This window comes from Sceloporus occidentalis, unplaced genomic scaffold (assembly GCF_023333645.1).
Source record: "Sceloporus occidentalis isolate IW3139 unplaced genomic scaffold, rSceOcc1.0.p SCAF_8, whole genome shotgun sequence".
Taxonomy (NCBI): domain Eukaryota; kingdom Metazoa; phylum Chordata; class Lepidosauria; order Squamata; family Phrynosomatidae; genus Sceloporus; species Sceloporus occidentalis.
In genome coordinates, this window is record NW_028316988.1 from 2,461,049 (window position 1) to 2,487,368 (window position 26,320).

A 26,320-nucleotide genomic window follows, 5' to 3' on the forward strand; every position below is an offset into this window, starting at 1 on the left:
TTTCCTGCTCTCTTGGTAGCAATCGCCAGGCACTTTCCATGTTTTCTGGAACTGGTGTGTGTTAAAACAACACTGTTATAACAGTGTGCAAGAAGTGTCTATACACTTGGAGCATGTCTACATAAGGGGCATCTACACTAGAAGTCGTGCCGTTTGACACCACTTTAACCACCATGGCTCTGTCCTACACAATCCCTAGCGCTCTTGGACAGAGAAGGCAAAAGACCGTGTGAAACTACAAATCTGTAGGATGGAGCTACGGCACGTAAAGAGACGTCAAGCTGCATTATTTCTACAGTGCAGATGCATCCTTTGGTGGAAAAGCATACCAGGCAGAGGTGGGTTTTAAGGGGCTATCTAAGGGGCTATTTATTAAGTTACACAGAAACCCATATCATATAATGAAGACATTCAACAGATGGTTGATTAAAATTGGTTAGATTAATCAAACAATATAGATATAAATTATCCCAAATGATACAGATAGATTTATTTTGGGAGGGGATCAGCGTTCTCGCGTATGAGCATGTAACATTTTAAAAAACCCCAATGGACAATTTTTAAAATCATATTCCAATGATGGAGAGATTTCAGGGCTTTTTTGTGAAAAGTTTGTATGTGAAAAATAATAATAATGATGAATAATAATAATAATGGGATTTTATGCAACATCGAGCATTTCACCCCAAATACATTCCAAGCGCCTGCTCTTCTCACCAACTGTTACTTCCCACCTGAGTCTTGGGCTTTCCGGGGTGTTTTTGTGATTTGAGTTGCTTTGTGTAGGTAGACTACAACTATGTTCGGTTCCCAGCATAGCTATAAAACCCACTGGGCGACCTTGGGCAAGTCACACTCTCTCAGCCTCAGGGATACCAATGGCAAACCTCTTCTGAACAAACCTTGCCAAGAAAACCCCAGCATAGATTCGCATTAGGGTTTCCATAAGTTGGAAACGACTTGCACTTACACAACACACACACACACACACACAGCTTGCTATTCTGGATGCGTTCAGTGATCCATGGATTGCTGAGGATTGCGAATAAACCTTTGTGGGGTTTTTTCAAGTTTCAAATGCTTTTTGCTATCAATATATATCAATATTCTTGATTTTTACAATGGTCGCTAGGTACGCTTTCTAAACGAACCCATCAATTTCTGCGCAGGTGTGCATCTCCATTTCCTTCCTTTAGCATTTATTTAATAATGTATATCCCAATTTGCTAAATATTGTTCAAAAGCAGTTTTTTATGGCACGGTCCAAAGGAGTAAGAGAGCAGACGTTTTAAGAGAAATCGATCAGACTTTCTTCTGTCTGGATAAAAACTGGTACTGAAGCAGTTTGGACTTTCTAAGGTCTGCTGCACCAATGGTTTGGTTTGGTTAAGTAGAACTGGAAAAGGTCACAGAAACATTCCCAGTGCTCTAAATAAGATTTAGCAAAGCAGGTGTAAGTATTATATCCAAATGCATCCAAGGCTTTAATTGTAAATTAGTTTATTAGCATATTTGTAATAATGTAAACAGAAAAGCATGTACTTCCTTTATATGCAGCAAAAAATGACTACTAAGAACACTATTTTTACAGCTCAAATACCTAAATAGAGACACACCTGATATATCAACAGTTCAACTTCCTTTTGCAAAAATATAGCTATAGTACTTTCAACTTTGCTCACTCGCTCTTGCCACTACTTAATGGTTGCATTTCAGATTGAGAAAAAAGGGTGATTCCAGAAAACTGGTTTAACATTTCCCTTCACTAAAGTCTTGGGCCCTCCAGGTGTTTTGGACTTCAGTTCCCAGAAGCCCCAGACTGCTTGGCCAATAGCCAGGAATCCTGGGACCTGACGTCCAAAAATGCGGAGGACCAAAGTTTGGGGATCGCCGGTCTGTCGCGTTTTGCCTTGACTACTTTTATTTGTGACCGATGGAGAAGCAAGAGGCGTTGTGAAACGGAAACACGTTTAGCGGTGTGTTCAATTGTGAGTCTGTTCTCCTGTGTGCTAGGGTTTGTCAATACTTGTCTCCTAAGAGGAATAACTCAAACTTCGTATCGTGCGTTTATCCCATTTAGCATTAATGTTTGCAGCACAACAGCTCAGACGACGGTGGATAAGCATACATGCGGTGGAGAAATTTCTCTATGGAAAAAGGTGGCATAGGAAAACCTATCTTTGGAGGTGGATTTATTTATTTGGGTGCTTGGTTGAGGGACCTATGGTAGCTGAGACCCCGGAAAGAAATTTGGTTTCTTTCCAAGTTCTTCCATGCAATGGGCACATTTCAGCTGATGGCAATGTAGGCCCCACATCCAGGTTACAATAGCCAAGGATGACGGAGACATTTGGGGTGAAGGATGCGGTGCTCGGCGGTGTAGGATGTAGGGAAAGAGAAGGTAAAGTTGCTCGCAGACTTGAGTGATCTGGATGGAGAGCCTTTGCAGGTTTGTGTAGAGTAGACTCGCCTGGGGAAGAAATTGAAAGGAGAAAGAGGTACAAACGATTAACACAATATAATTGGCATGTTATTTTGTTGCCCTTGTAATGCATTGACTTGGCTTATGTGTTCCTTGGCATCTGTGAAAGAACTCTCCTGTTTCCTGCTAGAGATGGAGCATAATGCAAAGTGGCTGAGCACATGCATTTGCACACTTGTGATTGCTAGGCACATACACGCTCCAATGTGTGGCCGATGTGAGTTTTTACCTACATGCAGGAAAGCTGTGCATAGTAAAGAGGTAGAGAGCTTGCTGTGAGCACCAGACTCCATGTTCCTGTGACGATAGTTAGGGATAGTTGTGTTCACAAGCAACCAATGCCTCCTGCCCAGATCTCTGTGCCACTCATTCTGCCAAGGGAGATGGTTTTTGTTCTTAGGTCTCCTGCCTGTATGTGTGTAACATAAGCCCCAGGAGCGGTTGTGTGAATAGCCCTCCAGTTGTGGGCAGCTTGCCTTGGGAATGCCTAGAGATGTATATTATTTTGTATCCATGTAAAAACGCGGGAGGCGACTGTGGAGAGGGAAGGGGAGAGGCACGGCGTGCGAGAGGAGCAGGTGTGCCGGCCCGCACGTGTCAGCAAGTGTGCGGCGTGTGTAAGGTTGGCTGTTTTGAGAAGCTAAACAGATGCTGCCCTTTAAAAATTAATAAGTTTGAACTGTTTCAAGTGTCAGGAAAAGCAGAGCAGAGAACGAGAGAAAGTGAAAAACCTATTAGCAGTCAGAGGGAGGTGGAGGAGGTTCCATTGCCCTGAAGTTTGTTCCCCATTCCCCCACAAACAAACACACACAGAGATACATGGCAGGTAATTCTTTACCACTGTCCCTATTAAATTGAGGGTAAAAGGGCCTATATACCTTAAAGCAGGGGTAGGCAACCTTTTTGAGCCGGGGGCCGGGTTGCTGTCCCTCAGACAACTGGGGGGCCGAAGCCAAAAAATAAACAATTAAATAATTTAAAAAAATTAAATATATAAATAAACCAGGACAAATGTAGGACAAAATTTTCAAACGGAAGACACTTTTTTAAAAAAAAAATGGAGGACACGCGAAAAAATTTGCTGATTTTTTTTAAAAAATGTTAATATAAATGCATGTTTCTGAGGCTTCTATAGACAATTGCCCCCAAAGGCCCCAGCGGCAATCGGCGGCAGGACCGGGCTGGGGCCGGTCCCAAGGCCTTGCCGGGCCGCATCCGGCCCGCGGGCCGCAGGTTGCCTACCCTTGCCTTAAAGGCACCAGATCCCATCTGATCTGGTCAGCCCTGGTGAGTACTTGGATGGAAGACCATCAACGAATGCCAAGTACTGGAGGCTCTATTTCAGAGGAAGGAACTGGCAAAGCAACCTCTTGGGACTCCTTACCTGTGAAAGCTATGAAATTAATGCGGTCACCATAAGTCAGCAGGCAACCTGAAGCCACACACGCACAAAAAAGGTGTGGTATAGCGGCCTGAGTGTTGGACTATGCCTCTGGGGGCCAAGGTTCAAATCCTGATTCAGCCATGAAACCCATTGGTTGACTTTGGGCAACCCTCACTGCCTCATCCTCAGGGGATGGCAATGGCAAGCCTCCTCTGGCCAAATCTTGCCAAGAAAAGCCCCATAAGTAGGAAACAACATTAAAGTACGCATACAACAACAACAGGGTTCTGATGGCTAGCTCAGATCCATATGCAGACTTCAGCCATCTGTCCCTTCCTTGCCCATATCAACAGCTGATGGCCAACCTGGCCATGGACTCTAGCCCTAGCGGAGGCATATTCTGCAAGCCTTGGTTGAGTATTTATTTCCATGCCCTTCCCACTGCCATCATTTATAATGGGGATGCTGGGTTTGAGGGGATTCTTTCTCTCTCTCTCTCTTGTGCATGTCATCTTTGCAGAGTAATGATCATATAAACACTTGTTAAGCATGCAGATTTCTGTATTTATAATGTTTATAAATTTTAGAAGTTGCATTATCAAAAATTGGCACTTCTTGGATCTCGGCTATGGGTTTTTGCCCTTTGTTTGATTTCCCTGGCTTTCCTCAGTCCCCATGCAGAGATCAGATCGCCTGGTTTCCACTGGACTTAAAACCAACTAAATTTTTGAGCCGAAGCTTAGCTTGGATGGCAGTATCCAGGACTCTTTCCCCATTTTTTAAGATACACCCAGTTCATCGGTCTTCCCAAGGCCAGCTTTTCTCTTTCAGCTTCTGAGTTGGTTTCTCCCACTTCTCAAGTTTCTCCGTCACCTGCTCTCTCACAGTCTTCCTTTCCTGCAGCACTTTCTCCTCCTCTTCTTCTTTGCCTCCCCTGGGAGAGAAGCACTCCTTCTCGTGACATCTGTCCCCTTCTCTCTTTTACAAATGCTGAAGCAAAGAAGGGATTTAATTTTTTAGCAATGTCTATCTCATCTGTCAGTTGCTCCCTTCCTCCCCATTCTGTCTCCTGGAGGCCTGCCTCTTTCCACAGTTGACCTCCCCTTCCTCCCTCGGTTCACAAATGTCTTCTTGCTTGCTGCGGTTTCCCTTTTTTGCCATTTTTCACTCAAAACCTTCAACGCCTTTTCTTTTCCCGCCGCCCCTCCCATGTCCCTTCCTTGGGCCCAGGCCTTGGTTTCCTCCTAAATTCATGGCTCCTGCCCCATGGGGCTCTCGGGAGGCACGCCGTGACGCCTGGCATTTCCAACCGTGGAGCAGATGGCGATTGAGCTCTGAATGTTTCCCCCTCCGAGTCCCCTTCGAAATGTCTCCCGTCACTTCAGAATTGCTCCACAATATGCTCCCTGCAATTCATCCTCTTGATGGGTGGCTTCTACAAACTCTGTTATATATGTCAGTTGCGTGTGCTTCCAGTCCCTTGCTCTTCGAAAGGCAACCAGTAGATGACAGCTGTCAGTCAGGGGCATAATCTCCAACTGTCCAGATCTGGTGGGGACGGTCTCAGTTAGTCCTCTGTCGTCCCACTTTTTCAGCTGCTTTTAATATGTCCCAGTCTCTCTCTCCTTCCACTTTGCCCTCCGCTTACTTCAGTTGCTGCAAACTGAGTCCAGTTTTCTCATATTTGGGAAGGTTGGGGCCAAAACTGCCTTTTTATTTGGAGGGTGAAGGCTTCAGGGACCACAAAAGGTGAGCCAAGGGGCCACACTTAGCCCAACTCTGAGATAGGTATATCTGAATACTGGTGGAGAGGGAATATAAAGTCTACCTACCATTCTGTGCTCAGGAAAGTGTCTGGCATCTCTTTGTGTTGAATTGGCCAGTCCTCTCTAGTGACAGGTTAGACTCAGTGACCTCCAATGGCATTCCATCTCAGTAGATGAACATGTAGCATGTTCATAAGTCTACAAAAACATAGGCTGCAAACTTTTCCCCCCAGTTAGTCTCAAAGGTGCTATAAAATCTGTATACATATTGTGGCATGCAGGCATCCAACCTCCACAAAGGTTTACAGTTTGGATGATACCTCCATGAATGGTCCATCATGGCTAGGTGTGATTCTGGGAAGGTTTGTCCATACAGAATATTTCCAAATTCAGTTATCAGCCTTGGCTGATCAAAAGGGCGAACCATGAAATGATCTCATGTATAACCAAGGGAGTTGAAAGGGAAGAAGCAAATGACCCTTAAGAAACGATAAAAACAAAAAAGACAGTTTATTTCATGTTTCTTTCTCTTTCTCTCTCTTTCTTTCTCCCTTCCAGGTTTTCTGGAAGCCAGCATTGCGGACACATTCACTGTGCATACCAATATCGGGAACATTACCACTGCCTTGATCCGGAGTGTAATTACCAGGTAAAAACCCAGCCAAAGGGGCTTTTCTTGAACTCCTTCCTCGGCTTCTGGGGCAGCGAGGGGCAGCTCAGTCCTGGGATTCTCTAGTTTAAAGGATCTGAAACTATATGGTTGAGACTTGTAAAGTAGATAAGGCTGGGCTAAAACCACCAGTGGGCTGAGTTTAGTATAAAGTAGAATTTAGTTCCCCTGGAGCTTGGAAAAGTTGTCCTTTGGACTACAACTACCAAAGGCCCTGACTAGCATAGCTGGGGGATTCTGGGGGTTGTAGTCCAAAAAAGTAACATTTCCAAGCTTTAAAAATTATTTCAATATACAACACAGCAACCAGTAGAATAGATACTTGGACTATCAATGTCTTCCGCTTGGATCCCCACTTAAACCCCAGAGGAAATTCTCACCAGTAACTTTAATGCTGGCCAAGACTGACCTAAGTTTAGCTCAGGACTTGGGGAATCTCCAGCCCTCCTTGAGATGTTGAACTACAATTGCCATCATTCTTAATCCATGGGAACTAGAGTCCAGCCACATTGCGAGGGTCGGTTCCCCAGCCCAAGTCTAGAGGGGTTAATACTCCAGATTATTCAAAGGTAGCATAGTGATAAGTGTATACCCAGAAGCTTCAAATCTGTTGAAAGGACCAGAGTAAGAGATGATATATTTCTCAACCTAAGACCCTAGGTTGGTGCTGTCACTCAGAGCAAATAGGGCAGATTCAGTTGGACAGTCAGCATAAGGCAGCTTACCACATTCACACACCCAGCGTTGGTACAGCTGACTGTCACATCACTTTGCACAAGAGTCAAAGGGCTGGTACTTTTAAATACAGCCATTCTCTGGCATTGCCAACCTCAGACTGGCTCTTTCAGGGGATCTGGGGCCATGCTGAATGTGGTCTTGTGAATGCTGCAAGCAGGACACGTTGAGGACACCGTCTGCTGGGTGCCTCAAGGATCCAAAGGTGGCGAGTCCCAGGACTCATTCATTCCCATAAGCTGCAAATCTTTTTTTAAAACTTCTGCATATGAGAGTTCCCTGCCTCTGGCCAGATGCTGGAGCTGTTGGATTTAAAGCTGTTTGCATCCCATTGTAGACAGAGCTTATCCAGCTGTGTGGGGCCTTCTTCCTGCATATGGCAGTATTTAGATGCCTGCCCACAGACAACGCAAGGCAGCCGCCGCGGGGGCAAGTGGTTCTGCGAATTGGTCTGTGGTCTATGTGTAGTAGACCTTACCTAAATCATTTGGTATTGTGGGAGATATGTACACACATCCCTGTGTTTGTGTATGTAGGGCCTTCACACTCTAATGTGCACAGAGGTTACCTGTAGAAGCCAAAAGACACCCTCAGCCTCCCCAAGAGCTAGGATTTGGAGTCACCTTCCTATCCACAGAATCTGCTTCTGGCAAGAACATAGTCTAGGGGGACCCTTAGCCAGCCAATCCAACTTAAAAAGCACGAATTTGGGCATCTCCTGTGGGGAATGGCATAGTCAGCCAGGAGGGATGCCGAGGCTAATCGGTGTCAGCCTAGCTGGCCACAAGATGGTTCAGCTGCCACCAAAGCAGGACACCCAGGGAGCCGAGCGGCAGCTGCCTGGGGCTTGCCGTTTGGTTTAGTGAAGACAGCCAGGTGGTGAAGGAAGAGGAGGAGGAGGAGAAAGATGTCGAGGAAAGCACAGGGGCCAGGCTGCAAATGCTGGGAGAGCTGCCAGGACAGGATTGTCAGGCCAGCTCCGTGTCACATGCTGTGTTTATTTACCCTGCACTCAGGTCTGAGAGTGCGACTCCGCTCTTTCTGTGGTTAGGGCCTCCGAGCATTAAGGGGTTTGTCGGGATTCCTGAAGACTGCCGCAGCTTCTGCCCCAGCCCTGCCAGGCTGGGAGACCACAGCAGAGGAAACTGGCTGAGCTCTGCCAAGCCTGACGGGCCGCGGGTTTCGATCGATGGAACCAGGGATGTGGGCAGTGACCGTTCTGTGCCAGAAAGGAGGTGCCTGTCTGATGAGGCAGTCTGTAATAACACAGGAGCCTTAAAGAAGAGAAGGAGATGCTTGGATTATGGTCAGGCCTCAGAAGCCAAGGGGTGCAGGAGCAGAAGCAGGGAAAGGATGCCTGGTCCCATGAGGGTTTTGGCAAAGGCAAATTATCCTACAAACAAGATACATTTGTTATAATGATAAGTAATAAGTGGCCACAAATTAGCAGTGATGGGCAACAGAATTCCTGCACCATAACACCTATGGGATCTCAGTCCTTGGGTCGTCTTTGGCATTACTGTGTAAATCCCCAAGTTAAGTAAAAGGAATAGAAACAGATCAGGATTTATTTTGAGGAAGGAAGGAAGGAAGGAAGGAAGGAAGGAAGGAAGGAAGGAAGGAACGAAGGGGAACCTAAATTTGGCATGGGATCCAACCTCATCCAGGACAATAAATTTGACTCTGGCTAAGTCTAGAGTCTCCTTCTTGGGAAACTGAATATTTGCACTAAGGATCAGCCATCTTGCACATGAATGCAAAACCTTGGGAAAACCTCCAAGAATGGTCATCCTTTTTGCTAGGCTAGACTAGTTCCTTGTATTTCTTTACCATTTCAGGAATTCAAAAGCCAAACCTCCCATGGCTTAGAATTTTGAAAATGGTCTAAAGCCTTGTGCTTCCCATCCCACATTCACCCTGTTTGTGCTTGCTTAGAAGCGACACAAAAAGGGTAGCACTGATGCCCCGGGAAGCCCCTTACACTCTAGAGTTGCAGGCCCTTCTTGAGGACTAGACTTTGGCTGGAGAGTTTCCCCTTGCAGACTCTTGCCCTTTTCCCGCTGCCCACCTGCCCAGTTCTGGCACTCCTCACCTTCTGCGTCTCCCTCTCCCCACCAGAGATTCACAAGTAAGCAAGACGTGATCCGGCATTACAACATGCACAAGAAGCGGGACAATTCCCTTCAGCATGGCTTCATGCGCTTCAGCCCCCTGGACGACTGCAGCGTTTACTATCATGGGTGCCACCTGAACGGGAAAAGCACACACTACCACTGCATGCAGGTAATGGCCCTGGGCTGCTTGCCACCTTTGCCACTGCTGAGACGGGGGCCAGAGGCGGGGAGAGCGGGCAAGGACTCACAGGACCAGCGTCAGGAACATAGATGTTTCCACAGGGCTCTCTATACATGCAAGGCATGGCGCATGGCAGCATGGTATGGCAGAGGCAGGATGGGAGATTCCTGAGGAAAGGGCTGACCAAGATTATTTTCTGCCACCATCTTCTTTACAGCACTAGGGAGTAGATCCCTAGCAAAGATTTATAACAGGATTCCAGCATTAAGGTTGCTGACGGATGTTGCATGGTGCGTATCCACAGGCTCAGATTACCCACAAGAAGTGTTGACAAGAATTAAAAAATACCAGGAACATATACTTCTGTGAGAACCATGTTCTCTTCTCTGTTGAACCATTTGTGACACCTCATGGGTAGCCTTTTGCCATTTACCTTCTTTCTGCTGAAGCAACCCAACAAGGGCCAATCTGAAAATGAGTAAAATTAACATGTTTGAAAATGTGATGTCGAAGGCTTTCATGGCCGGCATCCATAGATTTTTGTGGGTTTTTTGGGCTATGTGGCCATGTTCTAGAAGAGTTTATTCCTGACGTTTCGCCAGCAGCTGTGGCTGGCATCTTCAGAGAAATCTGAATCCGACTCTGGCCAAGTCTTGAGTTTCCCTCTTGGGAAAGACTTCAGAAAAATCTCTAAAGATGCCAGCCACAGATGCTGGTGAAACGTCAGGAATAAACTCTTCTAGAACATGGCCACATGGCCCAAAAAACCCACAAAAAACTATTTTTGAAAACGTTTGTGCTCCCCATAGTCAGTAGTCAGGAATATTATTGATTCTTGCATACCTGTGGCTCAAAGGTTTGTGAGGCACACTTTTCCTGGCAACAAGAACTATCCCTTTTCTGTATGTCAGGCCTACCACTTTCCTTGGGTGCAGAAAAGTGATCCGGGGTTTGGAGCGAAGGGCATCTTTCTTCTTTAGATTCCTCCCGCCGTGATTTTATCTGGTGGAGCCTTTGTAGGAATTGTGGAAGGGTCAAGCTCTGGGGGTCTCTCTCCAGGGTGCCCCTTCCTCAAGCCTAACAGGCCATCAGAACTGCTGCCAGCTTTCTCTGGATATACAACCTTCCTACTCGAACGCCTGCCCTTTAGCTTCGGTTTTGTCCCTTTGTAACCGGCTGCTAAGCCAATCAAATATTAATAGCAGCCCAGTGTCAGAAGAAAGAAGGGAGGAAAAACAACTCCCTTCCCCTCTTCTCTCGCTTTCTCTCTTTCTCTCTCTCTCTCTGCCAGAAGGGTTATGACCGTTGTGGGGTGGCCCATAGCAGTAGGGGAAATTCCGAAAGCCAGTCATTTGTGGGGCTAAAATACTTCTCTTTGGGCACTGCCAGCCAAAGATTTGCAAAGCTGCTGTTCTTCAGGCAAAACTATAACCAGAGGGAAGGAGAGGGAAGCTGCAATTCTCATTTCTACCTAATGTAGTTTTTCGGTGCCTGGGTGGACTTTGGAGGAAACATTTCAGGCTTCCTTGGGGAGATTATGGAGGTCCCAGCCCACCAGCCGTCCCCTGATTTTTTTAAGTTTGAGATTTGGAGTGTATAATGTGTTGTATTCTCAGTGTACAACAAGATCACCCACTACTCACCCAAAACCTGCCCTATCTGTACCCCAAAAACAGGATCCACCACTGAGCATCCCATAAGTCGATGTGCAAAAGGTCCCTTTCAGAGGGAGAGAAATGTTTCAAAGTGTGTCTGGAGCCAATGCCCATGTTAAGAAGAAAGGTGTCCAAACGTCACAGATTCCCAATTACAGCAAATCTCTCGGAAACGGCACTATTTGTGCCATGGGCCTCGTGAGGGCCCTCCGCCCCCCCCACATCTTATGCCCATAATTGGCATGGACAAAATTCAGTTAGTTGTTTATAACGTTGGACATTTTTCATGCTTTCACACAAAGAGCCCCGTTGGGAATTATTCACGAGGAGTTTTTTGTTTAATTTGTCCTTTTAACACCGCTCTGGGGTCTGTCTTCTCTCAAGGTGTCAGGCTAGAAAGAGGCCCTTGTTCTCTTGGAAAGAGGTTTGGATCTCTCCTCTCTTCCCTGCGCTTGGTCCTCCTCCCCCTCTTCCCTCCTCTTTCGCCCTTTTCTGGGCGTTTGTTAAATGTTTTGCTATTGCCTCCTTGAATCAACCCAAGTTGAACTGGAACAGAGGTGCGGGGCGATGTTTTGGTTTGCTTCACTTCTGAGACGGTGCAGGCATTGGCACCCGACGCTGGGGAGGGAGGGGAGAAAGGCACTCGGCGGGCATGACAGCGTTGTCAGATTCCAGTGGAATTTTACTCAATATGGCAAATCGGCCCACTTTGCCTGGGAAAAGCGGGGCAGGCGAGGGGGGAAAGGGAGGTAGGTCTGCGGCATTCCTTCTCCCTCACGCAGCCTCCATGCAGGCTTGAAATAAAGCCAGTGGCCAAGTTAAAGAGCAGGTGGGTGGCAAGAGGGCATTGGGTCTCTTTAGCCGGCTTGCTCAGGTGGCCTCTACCTGTCCTCCCCATGCAGCCAAAGGAGCTTCTGGGAGCAACAGCCTTTGCCACCTTGCCTATTACACACAGCTGCTACTTTGCACTGGGGTCCTTTTATGCTGCAACTATAGGCAAGGAGACAATTCCCCCAATCCTTCCTTTGTGGGCTGCAAAACACACACACACACACACACACACACACACCCAAATGATTCCATTTTCCTCTGTAGTCCCTCTCAAAATGGTGATTTGAGAGGGACTGCAGAGGAGATCAGAGATACTGGGCACTGTGTGGGTGCATGTGGCAGTCGGTGTATTTTATGTGTTCTCACACATTTCAGGGGTTTTCTGTGTGGTTTGGAGGGGGAGAAATTGCCTGCAAATTGCATCCTTTTTTCCTTTTAAATGTAGGTTGTGGGGGTTTGGGGGACTGAGGGTAGGCTTCAAGGGCCACAAAAGTGAGGTCCAGAGGCTGCATGCCACCTACAGACTGGTTCTTGCCCATCCATGTAACAGCACTATGAATCCACTTTAATTGCCACAGCAATTACAGTAGGCCAAAAAGGAACTCACCCAAAACAGATCAAGTCCTATCAACAGTTGACAGCCTGTCCTTTTTCTCTCCTTCAAGTGGGATGTTCTATAGTTTTATGTCCATCCCTGCTCCTTTCCATGTTGATTCCAGACATTGTTTTGGGGTCAAGGAGTGTAGCCATGGAGGATCACTGTCCTTGCACCCAGAAGGTCCCAGCATCAAGACTTGTAATCTCCGATTAAGAAACATTTCAGCTCTCAGGGGGTGCGAGAGATTTTCTCCACTTGGGACCTAGTCAGAGCAGGCAGTCCTGGACTAAATGGTCCATTAGGATGACTGTGTAAAAGTCATCCAAATGTTCCCCTCCTTATGTTGTGGTCTCATTCACTCTCATGAGGAACCTTGGGTCCTCCAGATGTTTTGGACTATATCTCCCAGAATCCCTTACATGAGGTTGATGAGACCCAGACAGAAAGAGATGGCGATTCAGAGGTTCCTCATCTTGTCTTATAAGGATACGTACCATTAGTAGATTCCGCCCAGAGACACACCTAACCTCCATTTAGAATGTGCAGATTCAGAAGCAACAGATGATGTTACCGCCATGCTATAAAAATCTCACTCTCCCTACCTTCCTCTCCTCCATCCTTTCTTCTGCTTATCCACCTCCTGCAACATCTCATCCACAGGTGGGCTGCAACAAAGTCTATACCAGCACCTCCGATGTCATGACCCATGAAAACTTCCACAAGAAGAACACGCAGCTCATTAATGACGGGTTCCAGCGGTTCCGGGCCACCGAAGACTGTGGGACTGTGGATTGCCAGTTTTATGGGCAGAAGACCACCCACTTCCATTGCAGGTGAGCTCCCTTCCAACATTAAAAAGACGGCTCCTTGGCCAGTCCTTTCCTCATTCCTTCATCCGGTCGTCCCAGAGCATGCGCTGGAGAGGAAAGAACACAAAGTATAGGACTGCAGGTAGATGTGGCAAACAGTAGCCATGGAAAGGGACAAGAAGGCCTACCCACAGCTCCTCTTTGGCAGCTGTGAGGGCTAGGACTGCAAAGCAGAAGGGCAACAGTGCTCCACTTTGCTAAAATTATGTCCATAAATGTGAACACAAACTCAACCTGGAGACTCTTAACACTACTTTGTTTTCCTTCATTGCAGAGGGAAAGGAAATTTATGGGATCAAGTCAAATTTGACCGTTTGGGGGGGAAATGTAGGCAGACAGCCCAGGAAAACAAGAGTGTGCCAAAGTCCCATCGTGGGATGAAGCAGGATCCCTGAAATGTCGAAAGCCAGTGAGAGTTAAGCAAATTTTTGCCTGCTTTACAGATGTGCCCAGTATCATCTGAAAGAGGGCTTGGAAAAATTACTTTTTGGCCTACAATTATGCTGGTGAATGGGTTCTGAGTCCTGTTATCCCATACAGTGTTTGTTTTTATTCTCCGAGACTTTTGCAATGACATCAGGCAGTCTGAATACGCCGATGACTCACTCACACATGCAGGATTTGTCATTTGCTTTCTAGTCTGCAAGGGACAGAAAGGGGCATATGACCTGACCATTGTGAATGCAAACATTCTAGTTTTGGAGTGTCAAAGAGGGAATTTCTAAAATTGTTGTTGTCAATTACAACGACGGCAGTGGTGTTGGTGTAGCATAAAATCCCATTACAAATCAGAAAGAGGGAGGGAAAGTCTTCAGGCACAGGAAGGATGTGGCCAAAATAGTTAACCATCAGGAGACTGTCTCCCTTTGCCACCCGATGGGCCAATCTCTCCCCCCGTCATCCCTAGCCCTCTCACCTCCCAAGGGTGGCACTGGGGAAAGCCATTGTGGTTGCAGAGCCTTGCATTAAATCCACCTCCGGCACTTTAAAAATGCAGTGAAAAATCTTTTTGTAAGATAAAAGTACGATTCTCAGATAAAACAGCTATTTAATTATTGCCGTGAAAAATGAAATCTTCCCTCATCTGAGCCTTAGTTCAAGGGTAGAGCCCCTGTGTTGCATTCACAAGGTCAACTGCATACAATTCGTAGCATCTTCAGGTAGGGCTGGAAAGACAGCTGTCTGGAAAACTGGAGGGCTGCTGCCAGTTAGTGTAGAAAAGCCAGCTTCCTAGGTGTGTGGGGCTGCCTGCAACTCCCATGCTAGCTGGAGCTGATGGAAGCTATTGTTCAAGAAGTCTGAGGGAAAGAATAATGTGGGCAATACTCAGCTACAAAGACCAATGGGCTTCCTAAGTCAGCCAAGTAAAGGCTGACTGATGTCAACAGTCCCCAGCCTGTTGGGGTTTTTGGATATGTGGGGTTGCTATATACATTGGGGTTTGGCTCCTAGCATCCTACAGGGAGGCAAGTGGAAGTCCAAGACCTGATCAATGACTTTGTCTCCTGCAGGCGGCCTGGTTGCACGTTCACTTTCAAGAACAAGTGCGACATCGAGAAGCACAAGAGCTACCACATCAAGGACGACGCCTACGCCAAGGACGGCTTCAAGAAGTTCTACAAGTACGAGGAGTGCAAATACGAGGGCTGCGTCTACAGCAAGGCCACCAACCACTTCCATTGCATCCGGCCTGGCTGCGGCTTCACCTTCACCTCCACCAGCCAGATGACCTCCCACAAGCGCAAGCACGAACGCCGGCACATCCGCAGCTCTGGCGTCCTGGGGCTGCCCGCCTCCCTCCTGGGAGCCAAGGATAATGACCAGGAGGAATCCAGCAACGACGACCTCATTGACTTCTCCGCTATGAGCTCAAAGAACTCCAGCCTGAGTGCCTCCCCTACTAGTCAGCAGTCTTCCGTCTCCTTGATCGTCCCCGGCACACCCTCTTCTGCGGCCGAACTCGCCACCGCACAGACCTCCAACAAACCCATCAACAGCATGTCCTCGGCTTCAAAGATCCCCGGCCTGCTCTCCCAAGCCCTTCCGAGCAATATCCCCTTGGCCCTAGCCCTTTCCAACGCGGCCCTCCCTGGAACGGCGGGTTCCTACTTTCCCATCCTCCCTGGCCGGGTCTCCACTCCACTACCCACCACCTCCACTGGCTTGATAGCCGCCGGCTCTTCTAGTACCAACCCAGTTTCCTCTGCCAATTCCCCTTCCCAGGCCATCTCAGGTTCTGGCGAGGCAGGGGCCACCTCTTCGCCGACTCCAGCGGCCTCCATAATGGAAAGGATCTCCGCCAGCAAAGGCTTGATTTCACCCATGATGGCCAGGTTGGCGGCAGCAGCGCTGAAGCCCTCGGTGGCTGTGGAGGCAGGTAAGACGCATAGTTCCAACTCTCTTCCAAGTTCAACCAAGATCCAGGCAGAGGAGGTAGGCAACCTTTGGCTGAGATTTGAAAATCCCATGGGTGGGGAAGAAAGGGAAGCATTGTAGTCCACTGTATTGGAGTACCATATTGGACGAACTGAGGATTTGTTTTCCCAAGTACTTTTGGGTTTGCAGAAGGTGCCTCTGCCGAATTTGGGGATATCCCCCTTCCCACTGAATCTCACTCAAACCTTTCAGTAGTGATTTCAGGGTGAAGGAGGCCAAGGAGTCCCTTTCTGCCTGCCCAGTTGTACACACCTGAACCGGGATCCAGCCCAAGGTTGTTTGCGGTTCCTGGTTGTGGGGAGGGAGACGACAAAAACCTGTTCTGAATTTTGGTTCAAGGAAACAGAGGAAGAGAACTCCTTGTTCTTTTACCTGCCTTTCAGATCAGCAGCCCAGATAGAAAGCAGGTTTCACTTTGAAACACACAGCATCTTTCCCAGCCGACTACTGTCTTTGCTCCCAGCCCAGCTGCAGAGTCCCACTGTTTTATTTTCAAGTGAGCAGAAAGATAGGCAGAAATCTTAAAGCCGCACCAGCCTGTTTTTAGAGGAGAATGGTGGAAAACTGATCCAAACTGCCGTTTTCAGCTAATCTCGGAGATTACGAAGCCAATCTGATTTGGCAGTGCCAGGAAACGATATCAGTTTTGGGACCTCTTGGGACCCACTCCCTTAGGTTCCAGCTTAAGAGGTGATGTAGTCTTTTACGGAGTTGTTTGTTGTACTGTACCTTCAAGTCATTTCTGACTTAGGGCAACCCTAGGGCAATGGTATCACAGGGTTTTCTTGGCAAGGCTTGTTTGGGGAGGGCAAGGCTCCCATGGCTAAGTGCTGAGGATAAGTGCTCCTTGTCCAAACAGGTTGAGCAGGGATTCAAACCTTGCTCTCCTGGAGTTGTGATCCAGCGCTCAAACCACTGCACCACATTGGCTTGCTTAACATTTGTATACAACTTGCAAGTGGACTGCAGTTTGGAAGTGTCAAAATAACAATCAGGGTTGACTTGGAAAGATTTTTGGTTTGCCGTCCTTCAAAATCCAGCTAAACAAAGAATGACGGAGAAGAGGAGGCAGGGCAACTCCACAGAAAGTTTGGATAAACCCTTTTCTTCATCATATTTTGCCTTCCTTTCTTCCCCTCCTGCGGGCAAGGGAGGTCTTTCCGAAAAGAGAGAAAGAGAGAGAGGAGGTCATGGAGGGGACTGTTTTTCTTTTATTTTTTAATAAAACGCCACTTTCTGTCTGAAGCGGTTCACCGTCAGCTGTAGTGCCTCCGGGTAAATTAATATTTTAGTCACTTGGGGATTGTGGATGAAAGCTCGGCGGACATCTTCCTGTCAGCAACTTTTGCCTCTTGCCATCTTTTCCTCCTTTTCTCTGTCTGTGTGTGTTTCAGTTCTTTTTTTCTTTTCTTAACTTTGTGGACGTATTTCCTCCCTTCTTTTTTGGAACCCGTGACATTTCCTATTCCCCCCGTAAATGAAATTTGCTCCACGAAAACGCGTTGGCGGGAGGAGGTGCCGAAACACCAAGCGCCGACCATGGGCACCCTCGGTTTTTGGACGGCGCGATGCGGAGGGGGAGAGGTCGCGCGGTTTGAACCAATCTGATTGGCTGTCAGTTTCGATCGACCTGACCCAGCAGATGTTCCTTTTGGGCATGCTCAGTGCGAAGGCCGGCGCGGTCGCCAAGGCAACATCGAGATTGGGGAATGGGAAAGGGGGCTTGACTAGCAGTCTAAAGCTGCCACATCGCCTCAGCATTAACAGAGTCTTTAATAAACGCTTAAGAGGCAGCCCCGCAAATTAGTTATGACAGGTTGCGTGGAGCATCGGATCTCCCCCTCGCTCCTTCCGCCCTTCTCCTTTAAAGGGCCCGTAGCCTGGACAACTTTGACATAATTTTGCAATAATTATCACTTGAAGAATTTCCACGCCGGGCTGGATGTCGGAACCGATCACGTCAAGCCGGCAATAAACGCTGACCAGCAAAGCCAGGCCGCTCCCTGACTTTTGCCGCGTGCCACCCCCTCCGTGCAACTTTCTCGTGCATTATTTGTGATTGTTGAGGTTTTTTCTTGTCGGTTGACTTCCTTTGCTTGGTTCGCTTACTTAAAACTTGGTGGTTTTTACCCCACTCTTGTTCCTTCTCTCTGCAACACAGGAAATGGGCAGCCAACTCCTGGACGGTTTAACCCAGCTCCAATTAAACAGGAGGCAGCGGAGAATCCTGGCCCAGAGTCCCTGCAGGAACACAGCCTGGACCTGAGTGTGAAGGAGCATGGGTAAGGAAGGGAGAGAGAAGGGGACTCTGTCGCATGTTGGGCAACATGTGGCCCTCCAGATGTTCTTGGATCAGAGCTTCTACCATCCCTCACCTCTGGCTGTCTTGACTACGGCTGATGGATGTTGGGAATCCAACAATAACTGGAGGCCCACTAGTTCACACACACACACACACCAGCTCTTATAGTTGTGTGCCTTCAATTTATGGTGACCCTAAGGCAACCTTTCTTGGCAAGGTTTATTCAGAAGAGGGTTGGCATAGACTGAAGCCAAGAGAGTGTGACTTCACTCAATGAATTTCCATGGCCAAGTGGGGATCTGAACCTTGTCCTCCTAGAGTCCTAGTCCAACACTCACATCACATACACCAGGTTGGCTGTCTAAACTGTTTCTAGGGTGACAAATTCAGATGCCTCATTGCAGTTTCCTAAATCTTCCTGTGTTGGATGTGGAAAGGAGGCTGTCTTCTGTTTCCTCTGATTCCAACCATAATGTTTAAGGCCAGATCATCACCCCTTGAGCATGGTCTCCAAGCATCCATGGAGCAAGCACCATGTGCTGCGTTTGTAGTGGCCACAGCATGGTCCTCTCATTCATCTCATCCCCATTCCTGCTCTCTTAGAAGTGGTCTGGAGTCATGGTTGGGCAGAGATGGTCTTGAGGTTTAGATTTTCTGGAAGATGGGTTCCATCTGTGCAATGGGTTCCTCAGCTTCCACCAGCTTTGTTTGAGGCATCTGCCATTCCTTATTAATCCTTCAGAGTACTGCCAAAGCTAGGAACAAGGAAGGCATTGAACTATGAGGACGAAGAGAAAGAGACGCTTGCTTGGCTTGTGAATGCAAGAAGCAGGAGCATACACTTAGATCTGGACCGGGTCTTGAGGCCCTTACTTTCCAGGCTTGCTTAGCAAGCTTGACCTGGTGGGTGGGAGAGTGGGTTTTGTCTCTGTCCTTCGGATGCAGCAGGTGGGATGCGGGGAAGGCGGGGGCGGTATGGAAGGAGGATTAATTGCTGTCCCCCAATGCACATCTTAACTAAACCCTGTTGGTTTGTGTGTTTCAGTAATGAATCAAATGGCCACACAGTCTCGGCAAATACATCTCTTTTATCCTCGCTTATGAATAAGGTAAGAGCCATCCATCAAGGGCCTTTCATTCCCCCCACCAAGAGAAATTAAAGCCGCGCTGGCGAGGTTGGGAGGGAAGGGGGGGCCGCGTTTGTTTTTTAATGTTTTCTCTCTAATAAGATGAGTTTGTACCATTTAAATTTTGAGACCATTTTTCATCGGGTATAATTTCAGAGCCACTGCTTACGAATTAATTTAATGAACTGGCTGGAGAAATATATCGCCTCTGACACACGCTTCCCCTCCTCCTCCTCCTCCTCCTCCTCCTCCTCCTCCTCCTCCTGTCCCTTTAGAAACAGGGGGGCCCTCCTTGTTGTTGTTGTTTCCCATTTCTGCACCAGGCAACTTCTCTTTCTCTTGCCGTTATTAATTCTGCTTATAGATCTTAACAGATTTCTAGGGGTGGAAGTGTTATTAGTATTATTATTATTATAAATGCAGAGAGGAAAAACATCCAAAGTTTTGACCCAGAATCTTAAATTGCATGCTTTTGTACCATAATCCTGCTCTCAGTGCTGCTCTTAGATGCATTGTTATGTACCCAACTCTCTCTCTCTCTCTCTCCTTCATATCCATATCCATATGGAGCCTTGTACATGTTAAAGACTAGTTTGGCTAAATTAATTGTGCCTCCCCAAGTCAGCTGCATTCCCAGTCTGGATATCCTCAAAGCCAGCCTGCGGGACCCTGTTGCTTGATGCCGTTTCCAGGCATCACCATTGCTTCCCCTAAGCTCTGCGCATGAGATCCAGCCCTCCAGAAAGGACAACACAACTTTGCCTGATGCTCTCCCTCTCCCTTTTCCCTCCCTGCCTCCCTAGATCCATCCCACCAAAGCTAGCTATTCAGTCGTGTCTTTTAGCACTTTGTTCCATTTTGCTTCCCTCTTCTGAACATGCGGGTGTTTTAAGGGTAGGTTTTGCTTTTTAAAAGTCTCTTTTATTTAGCTTTCACTCGTCGCGAATGGCGGCGTATTTTCTGGAGTGACAAACTGGGATAAGCAGTTGTGGTTAGGTGAAAACAATTCAACTTCAAACCATGGTTTCTGACGTTGGCTCATTGAAAAGCATTCAAAGCAGGCCTAGGCAACAGGAGAAGCCATTGGTAGCTAAAAAGAGAAGCTTCCAGACTTTCCTCTTTGGTCTCATGAGCAGAAGGGAGAGTAGTACGCAAATGTAGGAGGAAGGTAGGCTCAGTATCATCACTTTAAACTAGAACAAACTGCAGGTGAACTTAGTAACTTAATTTTTGCCAGTGTAGTGGTCAGGGCCTCGCTTAACAACCACCAAGTAATGCCACTGATGCAGAATTTGAACTCAGCCTTTCCTTGGCCAAATCCACATACTGCATTTGCCTCGGTCGCTGAAGCCCAGTCCTTCCCTTCCCTTTTACCTCTCAGATAATCCCAGTGGTTTCTGTCCTCTTACCCACAGCATCTCTTTTCTCTCCCCAGATGTCTCAGAGCAATCCCAACCTGGGCAACCTTCTTACCTTGAAGGTAGAGGCAGATGGCAGCCAGGCAGGGGCCGGAGGAGGAGGAGACGCGACACAGTACCTGGGCAAAACCGTGAAGGCTCTCGTCCAAGAGAAACTCTCTGAGCCCTGGAAGATGTACTTGCGCAGGTGAGACCCAAGAGGAAGCCTTTGTAGAAGGGGAGAGGAGATTGGTTTGATATAGTGGCGAATGCCATTCACCTGGCTGTTTACTCCTTCTCCGGTGTTACGGATGAAGATGTTAAGCGAGCTCTGCTGGAGCTGGTCTCTTCCTTGGCAGGACCCACTGGCTCCCACCCTCAGATCGCCACTTGTCATAATAATAATAATAATAATAATAATAATAATAATATATTATTATTATTATTATTATTATTAATTGTTTTGTTTTTCAAATTGTCATGTGGCTTGCATGTACCAAAGTACTTTGGTCCTTGGCCATCAAAGTATTTTGGAGCTATTTTGATCTTGTATCTTAGAGTCACAATATAATTTTGGCCTAGCCTTTATTCAAACAGTAGCAGGAAATGGATTCCATATATAATGAAAAAATTAGTATTACCCAGGAATAGCTTTTTCCTTTCTAAATGGTGGCATTAATTTATCGCACAAGTCGAAGAAATTGTCCCCCTTCTCCAGGATCCTCTCCTTCCACCAAAAAAGAGGACACCTTCACTGTTTTCCAGTATGTAAATGTATTCAAATTGGACCGATTCAAAGCCAAACGGTTAATTAAAAGATTGACACTCCTGTGGAATGAGATCCTGGTTCCCTTCCAGTCTAGCATGTCTCCTTTTGTCATCCGGTATCGGTTTGATCAGTCAGGCCATTATGTTTTGGCACAAGTGAGCGCCCGTCCTTGTCTCCCGGGTTCAAAGCCAACTGACAGCTATTCCAGATAAGCGAATGTAACCAGCAGCTCTGCAACAGCTCTTCTTGCTGGCAATGTCTTGTTCTCGGGGTGGAGAACAGAACCAAAGGAGGCTGCCCTTGCCTTAGGAAGCGCTGACGTCCGCTTATGGGATTTGGGGAGGAACCATTGCTTAGTCATAAGACGTAGGCTTTGGAGGTTCATGCACGGCTGTTGTAGACTTCTGCCTGAAACCTTGGAGAGTTGTTGCTGGTCAGAGCAAACAACAAATTAGATGCACCCATGGTCCAGTTCGGTACTTCTTCATCCTCATCCTTCGCTGTTAAGGTCTGAGCTTATGTCTCCATTTTGGCAGGTTTGGTACCAAGGACTTCTGTGACGCCCAGTGTGACTTCCTCCATAAAGTGCATTTCCATTGCGTAGTGGAGGAATGTGGAGCCCTCTTCAGCACCTTGGATGGAGCCATCAAGCACGCCAAGTAAGTGGATTCGCCAGGGACCCAACACACCGTCAACCCTCCCATGGTGATCTTTTGGCCATTTGCACAACAAAGAGGTCAGTTAGGGAGATGGACCATGACTTTGGTTTTTGGGACCCATTTTTTAACTAAAATCTCTAGACTCATACATGAGTATATACAGTATGTCTTACTGATCTATGCCTTTCCCAGTACTTAAAACACAAATTCTTTTCTTATGGATGGGGCATTTGACAAAAGGGAGAGGGGGGTAATTTAAGCCATCTCAGAGGTTGTATAATATCAAAAAGCACCAGTACCTTTGTCTCTTTGAGAAACAAATGAGGCATTTTTTGTGGATAACTGTACACAAACACAACTTGTATTTTTTTAAGTTAAAATTAATATTCAAAAAAGGAAGAATAATATGATAGTCAAAAACTCTTCCCAAAACCAAGTAAGCACCTGCTTCACATATTATGCTCATGCTTCCTACCAGGAGATGGTTCCTTCTTTTAAATAAGAGATAAGATACAGTACTTATATTAACCCATGGATAAGTCAACTCAAGTTTTTTGGGTCAGTTATGTCCTACCCTCCACCATTAAGAGCCTGAGCCGAGCCTTATTTGGAACGAGAGATAGATGGATGGCTGCACATCTGCTTTCAGATATGAAGGGCATAAGAGTGAGTGCAGTGATGTTGCCTAATGAAGGGCATAAGAATTGACCTAGTGATGTTGCCTAATATTAAATCAATGCATACATTCTCTCTCCCTCTTTCCTTCTGCCGCTAGTTTCCACTTCCGGACCGACGGTGGTGCCGTGAAAGGGAACTCCGAACTCTCTTTCCCAACCACCGCGGAGACCAAGACTTCCTTAGCCCCTTCATCTCCACCCACATCTTCTGCTGCTGCCGCCGCCCTGGCGAACGCCCCTGGCCCGGATCTGCCCACTCCGAATCCGGTGACCGTCCCCTCGGCGCCCACGCTCCTTGCCTGGAAACAACTGGCTTCCACCATGTCTCAGCTCCCTGCTTCAGTGCCTAACCTGGCCACGTCCCCCTTGGCAACCACGTCCCTGGAGAACGCCAAGCCTCAGGTCAAACCCGGGTTTCTCCAGTTCCAGGAGAAGTGAGTGGTTTACTGGGTACTCTTTGCTGGCAGGAAAATAGCAATGTTTATATGTTCTCGCTATCTCTTTCTTTCTTGGCTTTAAGGTGGGGGTCAAATGTGGGAAACTTTGGGTTCACATTAGGCCCCTCGGATGCCACACACTTCCACCATCAGAAACCTACCATATATACTCGACTATAAGTTGACCTCATGTATAAGTCGAGGGAAGGTTTTGGGGCCAAAATTATGGATTTTGCTATGACCCATGGATAAGTCGAGGATAAAATCTAGGGGCACGTAGCAAAGGATCTAAAGCAGTGTTCCCCAAATGGTGCTTTTTAAGAGATTTTGGACTGTTAGCCAACATGGTTGAGGCTTCTGGGAGCTGATGTCCAAAATCTCTTAAAGGGCACAGTTTGGGCACCGCTTTCCTAAATGATGAGCAAAACAATGTTAAAGAACTTACAAAATTCCATCAGACATAACTCTTTGTGTTTACTCTTAAGACTGGATGGATGAGAGGGTAGAGGGGGTTGGTGCTTCACATATGATACTCTTGCTTCCCACCAGGAGATTATGGTTACTTCTTTTAAATAAGAGTTAAGATACAGCACTTACATTGACCCATGGATAAGTCGACTCAGGTTTTTGGGGTCAGGTTTTTTACCTAAATTTCCAGACTGCCTGCATTTGTCCAATAGCCGCTCCTCATGCCAGGGCCCAGCTCTCCAGTGAGAACTATTAAAATGAAGGGAAGAGGAGCAGGACCTGGCTAGAGAGACTGACTTTGCCTCTTTTTCCCCTCCTCATTTCCCCAGCGATCCCTGTCTGGCAACAGATTGCAAGTATGCCAACAAGTTCCACTTCCACTGTCTCTTTGGGAACTGCAAGTATGTGTGCAAAACCTCTGGGAAAGCAGAATCCCACTGCCTCGACCACATCAACCCCAACAACAACCTGATGAATGTCCGAGACCAGTTTGCGTATTACTCCCTGCAGTGTCTCTGTCCAAACCAGGTGAGGGCAAAAACAGGGGCATCGGCATCATGTCAGTCTGGGGCGAAGAGAGAGGGAATGAGAAAAGAGGGCAGGACAGCAGATCAGAAATCGAGGTGGGAAAACTAAATGGTGAGTGTGCCACCTGTCACAATGATGGGACTCACTGACCCCCAACTTTCCGTTCCAGCACTGTGAGTTCCGCATGCGAGGGCATTACCACTGCCTTCGTCCTGGCTGCTTTTTTGTGACCAACATCACCACCAAGCTCCCCTGGCATGTGAAGAAGCATGAGAAGGCAGAGAGGAGGGCAGCCAACGGCTTCAAGTACTTCACCAAGCGGGAAGAGTGCGGCAGACTAGGTAAGCCTCTGACCAGGTGTAACTTGGTGGTGGGCTGCAGGTAGGCTCTTAACACCGAGTGATCATTTCCTTCTCCTCCCCAAAAAATACCCAAAAACAACATTGCACTCCCTGGACAGTATATGTTGGTGTCCCAAACAGATTGCTCCCAGGTAGGTAAGAGTACATGGGGACGTGCTCCTGGACATGCCTAGTAATGGCAGAGGGACACAATCTCTTCTTCCAGAATTGTTGGGGAGGGGTCTCCTGTGTAGCCATCCTTCTTTACAGGATCCATTTTCCACATAGAAGACATATGGCAGGTCTCTAAAAGTCTGTTGAGTTACAAATCGACAGATGGCTTTTTGTAGGGACTTTGGACGGTGTAGCAAGCAAAGAAATAGCCAGGTTCTGTTTCTCAGGCCTACCTTTCTAGCCTACCTTTCCTCCATGTTGTTCAGGGCAACATGTTCTTTCCCCAACCCCACCATTTGCTCCATCCAACAACCCTGAAAATTTGGTTAATGTAAGGAACGTGGCCAAGTGGAGATTTGAATGTATGTACCGTATATACTTAATACGTTTCATTTATATTATATTCCGCCTTTTCCTTGCGGAATCAAGGCGGATTACAAAACAAAGGAATCAAAAATACAAAATACACTATATACCTATAGTTAAGTATCTTTTGATTAAAGACCACTCTACATCAGTGGTCCCCAAACTGTGCCCTTTAAGGGATTCTGGACTTCACCTCCCAGAATCCCACACTATTGGCCAACATGGCTGAGGCTTCAGGGAGCTGAAGTCCAACATCTCTTAAAGGGCACAGTTTAGGGACCACTGGTCTGCGTTGTTGACACCACCATATCCAAGCCTGATATTCTGTCTCCTAAAACAGAATATCAAGATGATCAGCTCTCTTCAACCAGGAGGCAGGCAGGGTGGGCAGATACCAGCTCTGATCATATTCACTATTTGGGCGTGAGAAAAAAAAAGATATTGTTGAAATCTCCCAGTCATTCCTTTTTACCCAATTCCGCTGGGCTTGAGGGCACAGGCCTTTTGGTATTCATTCCCAGACCTGAATAGCGAAAGCCAAAGGGTAAATATTTCCCACTGGTGGTGATGCAGGTGGGTGGGGAGACGAAGAAGAAAAATCTCTTGTTCTCGAGATTACCCCACCTTTTTCCTGGCACCTATTGCAGCTTCAGCGCTGGAGGCGGGTACATCGTTGCCTCGTTCCATGCCAACTGCCTAGCCAAGCGGCGGCGCATCAAAGGGCCTGATAGACGGCACAGAGAGGGGTGTGTGGCTGGCGGCTTCGTTTGCCAAACTTATTAGGGCCCTGCCAAAGCAATTATGAAATCGTAAACACCTCTCCCACCCACCCACCCCTCCCTCCTCCAGAGCCTCCAGCGGTTACGAGAAAGGCAGCCTTTCCACAGTGGAACTGATCAGCAGTCCTGAAGGGTTGCTGCCTCTGCCCACAGTGCCAGAGGTAGCAACCTTTTGGATCACGCAGGTCCCTTGCTAAAGCAAACCCTGATCATCCCTGGACTGCACTGCTGATTCGGTCATCTTTGTTCACAGGGGCGTTTGTGTGTGTGTATGTGTGTTGTAAGAGTTCATATATCTCCCTTCCCCAACCTGGCACCCTCCAGATGTGCTAGACTCCAACTTCCCTAAGCCAGCTCTGGAGAGAAAGGCATAGATTGGAGGAGACAGGCGTGTAGAAACCGCTCCCCTGTCTTTCTTCACCAACCTACTCAATGGGTTCTTCCCCACCCACCGACCCAGCACCAGGGGTTGTCTTGGCCGCCTGGATTTAAGGACCTCTGACTTAACTGTTACTGAGTTCCATTGAGGTACATGTTGTGTCCCACGGAGCATGGAAAGTAGGCAGACTCTGCCC

At 47.4% G+C, this 26,320-nt stretch overlaps 1 protein-coding gene across 5 annotated transcripts in view; it reads left to right on the top strand.

The window, feature by feature from the left end:
• The window catches only part of LOC149307654 (zinc finger protein castor homolog 1-like), a 246,181-nt gene that overhangs the window by 207,247 nt on the left and 12,614 nt on the right, over nt 1–26,320 (top strand). For 4 of the 5 annotated variants that reach the window (XM_089534169.1, XM_089534168.1, XM_089534172.1 and 1 more), the window contains 11 exons: nt 6,191–6,281; nt 9,156–9,320; nt 13,077–13,249; nt 14,797–15,662; nt 17,883–18,003; nt 19,069–19,132; nt 20,586–20,755; nt 21,853–21,975; nt 22,751–23,086; nt 23,887–24,085; nt 24,255–24,426. In XM_089534169.1, coding sequence (XP_089390295.1) covers nt 6,191–6,281; nt 9,156–9,320; nt 13,077–13,249; nt 14,797–15,662; nt 17,883–18,003; nt 19,069–19,132; nt 20,586–20,755; nt 21,853–21,975; nt 22,751–23,086; nt 23,887–24,085; nt 24,255–24,426 — 2,480 coding nt within the window. The remainder of the gene's footprint in view (nt 1–6,190; nt 6,282–9,155; nt 9,321–13,076; nt 13,250–14,796; nt 15,663–17,882; nt 18,004–19,068; nt 19,133–20,585; nt 20,756–21,852; nt 21,976–22,750; nt 23,087–23,886; nt 24,086–24,254; nt 24,427–26,320) is intronic. The other variant, XM_089534171.1, reaches the window with a different exon arrangement.